General features: G+C 32.0%; 1 protein-coding gene across 2 annotated transcripts in view; it reads right to left on the reverse strand.

Moving 5' to 3' along the window:
- LOC107862932 (4-coumarate--CoA ligase 2) overlaps positions 1-2,970 on the reverse strand; it is a 9,308-nt gene extending 6,338 nt beyond the window's left edge. Inside the window, exon 1 of one of the 2 annotated variants that reach the window (XM_047409548.1) lies at positions 1,624-2,970. In XM_047409548.1, coding sequence (XP_047265504.1) covers positions 1,624-2,700 — 1,077 coding nt within the window. In that variant the 5' untranslated portion in view covers positions 2,701-2,970. The remainder of the gene's footprint in view (positions 1-1,623) is intronic. The other variant, XM_047409547.1, reaches the window with a different exon arrangement.
- Between the last annotated feature and the right edge of the window lie 1,333 nt (positions 2,971-4,303).

A 4,303-nucleotide genomic window follows, 5' to 3' on the forward strand; every position in this document is an offset into this window, starting at 1 on the left:
AATTTTAATATATTATATGAGTGATATGTGTTTAAATGAAATGAAATAAATAAATCCTCTTTTACTTTAACAAACTTAAGTTGGAAGTTTTTATTTCAAACTAAATAAGATGTAGTAGTAAGATTTTTTTTAAAACACATACGGCATAATCATGGAAAGGCACACGCAAAAAAATTAAAGCTAAATAAGATAAAGTTTTATTTTTAAAATACACACGATATAATTATAAAAATGGGCACACACAAAAAAATTAAGCTAAATAAGATGAAAGTTTTATTTTTAAGAATAAATATTTAAAGTTTGAAAAGAAATTATATAAAAAGAGTTAAATAAGATGGAAGGTATTTTTGTAATCACTTAATTTATTCTTATAAATTATACCATGCACATTACTTTAAATACAACAAACCAAACACTCAATAAAAAATAATCCCAGCAAAACTAATCTCAGTATAACTTATCCCATCATAACTAATTCCATCGTAACTTGTTTTCAAACCAAGCCACTCCTAAGTGTCCTGTCCCCACATGATCATTTATATTATGTGAGTAATTTAGTTAATGTAATTTGTTATGTTGGTTGTGCATGTTGATTACGTCTTTTATCACTTTTATATTGTGACAACTTTGAAGAAACCCCAACAGTTATACCACAACACAACTAGAACTGTCCTTTTCAGTCTTCAATAAGTTTTATTTCCAGCATTGGATTTGAACCTTTAACTGCCTTTCTGGCTTATTAAACCTTTTCTAAACAAAGTTTGGTCATCTTGATTATTACAGATAATTATGTCTATCTCTGAAAAATTTTAAGACATAAAGAGAACTATTGTGAGATCATAAGCGAATCTAGAATTTCTAAAAGATGGGTACACTATAATACTAAGAAAGGAGAAAAAAATGCATCAAGTTGAAACGATCCCTGTACGTCTAGGTAAATAATAATTTAGCTTTCAACTAGAAGTAGTTGTATAAGATCAATTTTAGAAACTATGTACATAAATACCTAATTTTGCTGAAAAACCAGGGTTCAAATGCACCATAAACCATGTGCGGAGTTAGGTAGGACCGAGACGGTTCATCTGAACCCTTCGACGAAAAATTACACGAGTTATATATTGTTAAAACCATCTTTTATTTTTATGTTTACTTATTTATATGGTGAAGCTCCTTAGTGCAAATCCCCAATCCACACTATCGTAAACTACCAACTAAATTCGCCCATTAGTAAAGTCGTTTGTCTTCTATTTTCTATTTTCAAGTTAATACTCCCCTTTCTTTTATTTGGATTCTTTGTCTTTTTTTTTTTTTAAATCAAATAACATATTTAGTTCTTTTTAACTTCTAAGAATGGTCGTTATTGGTGCGAATCATAGTTATTACCGATTGGGAAATAATTCATTCAAATGACATGAAATTAAATTGGTTATGATTAGTTGGCCAAAAGTCGGAAATCAAGAAGTGTAAGTTCGTCCTTAGCTAAGAAACAAAAATTTAAGTTTCGTGCGTCGTGTACAAAATACTCTACGCCTTATACTGATAGTGTATAAAATTTAAATTCAAAAAAAAAAAAAAAAGATTCAAAGAAAAGAACCAAAAAAGTTACTGCGTTTGGTTTTATACCTGTCCGAATATGGCTTGCGGGACTCTTCGATGGAGAGCTTCCTCCAGCTCTTTCCCTAGCGGCGCGGCCCCGGACAGCACGAGCCTTATCGAGCTCAAATCGAACGAATCCACCATCGGATTTTTGGCCAATGCAAGAACCAGGGGCGGAACTACAGCAGCGACTGAAACTCGATGCTTTTGTATCAGCTCCAGCAGCGTACCTATCTCAAATTTTTGCATCAACAGCACGCTAGCCCCGGCTCTAAGAGAGACCAAAAGCACCGAATTCAGCGCGAATATGTGGAACAGAGGAAGCACGCACAACACAACGTCTTCGTGCTTCAAGTAAAGGTTGGGGTTGTCACCATCGACTAATTGAGCCACACCAGTGATCAAACTTTTGTGAGTTAATATCACGCCTTTTGGCAACCCCGTGGTCCCTGACGAAAACGGGAGAGCCACGGGGTCCTCAGGTTGGATAACAACTCCTTTTGGCATGTCATCCGCATTAGCTTCAGCAAGTACTGAGAAATGCAGACAGTTCTCTGGCGGATCATCGATTGTGACAACCAAAAAATCTTCATTGATCTTCGGATCATTCTCAACAGGATCGCGGAATTTATCCACGTACTGTGATTGTGTGACGATCAACTTTGCATTAGAGGCTTTTAACTGCTTAAAGGCCTCTGATTTTGTGTAGAACGGATTAGCTGTAGTGATGACAGAGCCAATCATAGAAGCAGCCAGAAAAGTAAACACGAATTCCGTGCAGTTCTGGAGAAAAGTCATGATGACATCTCCTTTCTTGATGCCTATACTTGTTAAGCCAGCAGCAATTTTCTGGCAGATGAAATGAGTTTCACCAAAAGTGAAAGTTTGTCCAGTGTTGCCAGCAATAAGACATGTCCTTTCTTGAAACTCAGACAACTTTTCAAACAAGTAAACATGAAGTGGGATGTCATTAGAAATGACTATATCTGGTAATCTTGATCTAAATACATGCAGCTCTTCAGATGATTGATTTTGATTTGAAGGAGGAATTACAGTAGATGATATCTCTGCCTTTTGGGCTTCAACAGTAGCTACACTAGCCATTTTCTTGGTCTTTTCTTTTTTTTTTTGGTTTGTAATTTGGGATAGAAAATTGTATGTTTTTTTATGAAGAGGAAAAAGGGTGTGTGTGAAATAGAGGAAAAAAATAAATAAGGAGAGATTGGTGTAATGGGAAGAAGGGAAGGTGATATAAATAAATTGGAAAGTAAGGTGGAGAGAGTTAGGTGAGTACGGATAAAATGTGTGGCTTGTGTAAGAAAGTTGAACAAAAGGCCAAATGACTGACTAGTTACGTTAACATTGACAAAGAGATTTTGGTAGTCTAGCTAGGCAAAACGCAACCATATTTAGATTTTAAATTTGATCTGATTCAATATTTTTTACTTTTTTCACAAAATTCATCCGACTTTAATTTGCAAATTTAGGTGAGTACTTTTTTCGCCTCAAAATTTAGGGTGCGTTTCATATGATGGAAAATGTTTTTCTATTTTTCGTAAAATATCGGAAAAATATTTTTCAGGATAACTTATTTTCCTCTATTTGAGGGAAAATGACTTTTCTCATGGATTAAGGGAAGTTATTTTTCGAAAAATGACAAATGTGACTTATACCCCCACCCTTCCCCATCCCAACAATGCTCATATTTACATGACTCAAAAAATTAACATTTCTCAAAAATTTACATTACTTGAAAATATTTTTCACTGTGCTTTATTTTAATTTTTCACTGTTTGAAATAAAAAATAGTGAAACTCAAATTTTTCTTTTTTTCAATGTTCATTGAATGTATTGTTATTTTTATATGCATAGAGGAAGACTTACCTATGTTACTTTTGCTATCTGCGTATTTCATTTTTGTTATCGATGTAACTTATTTCACAAAGTTGAATAAACTTGTCGTTCCGTTATATTTCTATTGGTTGTTGTATCTTGAGATTGTCCTGACAAAATATTCAAAAGTGTCTCCTATATTTGCTAATTGATAGTTTCTTAAATTTAGTGATTGTAATGTTTTAATATTTGATATTAATATTATTTGTTATGTTTAAATTAGTTCTTACAAATTGTTGAGTTGCTAGAGACACTGATATACTAGTTAACAGTTAGTAGTATGTTCTAAAAAATATTTTTTCATTCACCAATCAAACACTAGAAAATATTTGTCTAAAAAATATTTTCTACTCACCAACCTAATACCATAAAATATTTTTTGAATTTTTTTTTCACTCACCAATCAAACATGAAAAAATAAGTAAAAAACCAACTTATTTTCTACGAAAATATTTTTCAAGAAAACATTTTCCATGGAAAATATTTTCCATCATACCAAACACACCCTTACACTTTTCCCATAAAATTCATCACACTTAAATAATTTTAAAATTCAAATTTGGTCTGTATCAATATTTATACTTTTTCCATAAAATTCATTACACCTTCTGCAAATTTAGGTGGAAAAATTAACTTTCCCACGTCTCATATTATTTGTCACATTACACGTCTTTAAGAAATACTCTTGTATCAATTTGTTTGTATTCTTTTTATTTTTAGTTTATTTTAAAAAGAACGTCTTTTTCATTTTTGGTTGTTCTTTAATTCTAATTTTTCACCTAACATGTTTAAAATTATAAAATTAAAGAATACT

This window comes from Capsicum annuum, chromosome 3 (assembly GCF_002878395.1).
Source record: "Capsicum annuum cultivar UCD-10X-F1 chromosome 3, UCD10Xv1.1, whole genome shotgun sequence".
Classification (NCBI taxonomy): domain Eukaryota; kingdom Viridiplantae; phylum Streptophyta; class Magnoliopsida; order Solanales; family Solanaceae; genus Capsicum; species Capsicum annuum.